Source organism: Apaloderma vittatum, unplaced genomic scaffold, assembly GCF_000703405.1.
Source record: "Apaloderma vittatum isolate BGI_N311 unplaced genomic scaffold, ASM70340v1 scaffold30697, whole genome shotgun sequence".
NCBI classification, from domain to species: domain Eukaryota; kingdom Metazoa; phylum Chordata; class Aves; order Trogoniformes; family Trogonidae; genus Apaloderma; species Apaloderma vittatum.
This window is the reverse complement of record NW_009728335.1, coordinates 331-849: the sequence shown is the minus strand read 5'-3', so window position 1 is coordinate 849 and position 519 is coordinate 331. Positions and strand designations below refer to the sequence as shown.

The following is a 519-nucleotide window of genomic DNA, read 5'->3' as shown; positions in this document are numbered from 1 at the left end:
GCTCCAGGAAGACGCCGTCCTTGGGATTGTGGAAGTCCACCAGCAGCACGCTGAACACCAGCGACGCCTGCGGTGGGATCACGGTCCCTGGGGAGGGGACACGTGTCAGCCCAGGTAAGGGTCCTGATGTGCCATGGGGGCTCTGTGCAGAGCTGGGAGGGAAGGGGCTGGGTGTGACAGGGTGATGCCCAACTCACCGTAGCCCTTCTCCCCATAGGCCAGGAACGGGGGGATGATGATGCTCCTCTTCTCCCCGGCACACATGCCCAGCAGCCCCTGGTCCATGCCCTTGATCAGCCAGCCCGTGCCCACGTAGGTGTCGTAGGTGCTGTCCTTGCTGTAGCTGGTGGAGAGGGATGAGGGGGGATGGCTCTGAGCTCACACCAGCTCCCCCGCCCCAAGCGGGACCATGCAGGAGCTGGTTTGAGGGTCACATCGCTGCACTGGCCGTGCTGGGGTGCAGGGATGCAGCATCAGGACTTCTGTGTCCTGCCTGGGCCAGTGTCCACCCGGTCCCGG

The 519-nt window shown here is 64.7% G+C and overlaps 1 protein-coding gene across 1 annotated transcript in view; it reads right to left on the bottom strand.

Moving 5' to 3' along the window:
- Positions 1–2: 2 nt before the first annotated feature.
- LOC104277422 (peptidyl-prolyl cis-trans isomerase FKBP10-like) overlaps positions 3–519 on the bottom strand; it is a gene marked incomplete at both ends in the record, with an annotated part of 743 nt that continues 226 nt past the window's right edge. The window contains 2 exons of the mRNA XM_009874049.1: positions 3–87; positions 198–343. Of these exons, the coding sequence (XP_009872351.1) occupies positions 3–87; positions 198–343 (231 nt within the window). The remainder of the gene's footprint in view (positions 88–197; positions 344–519) is intronic.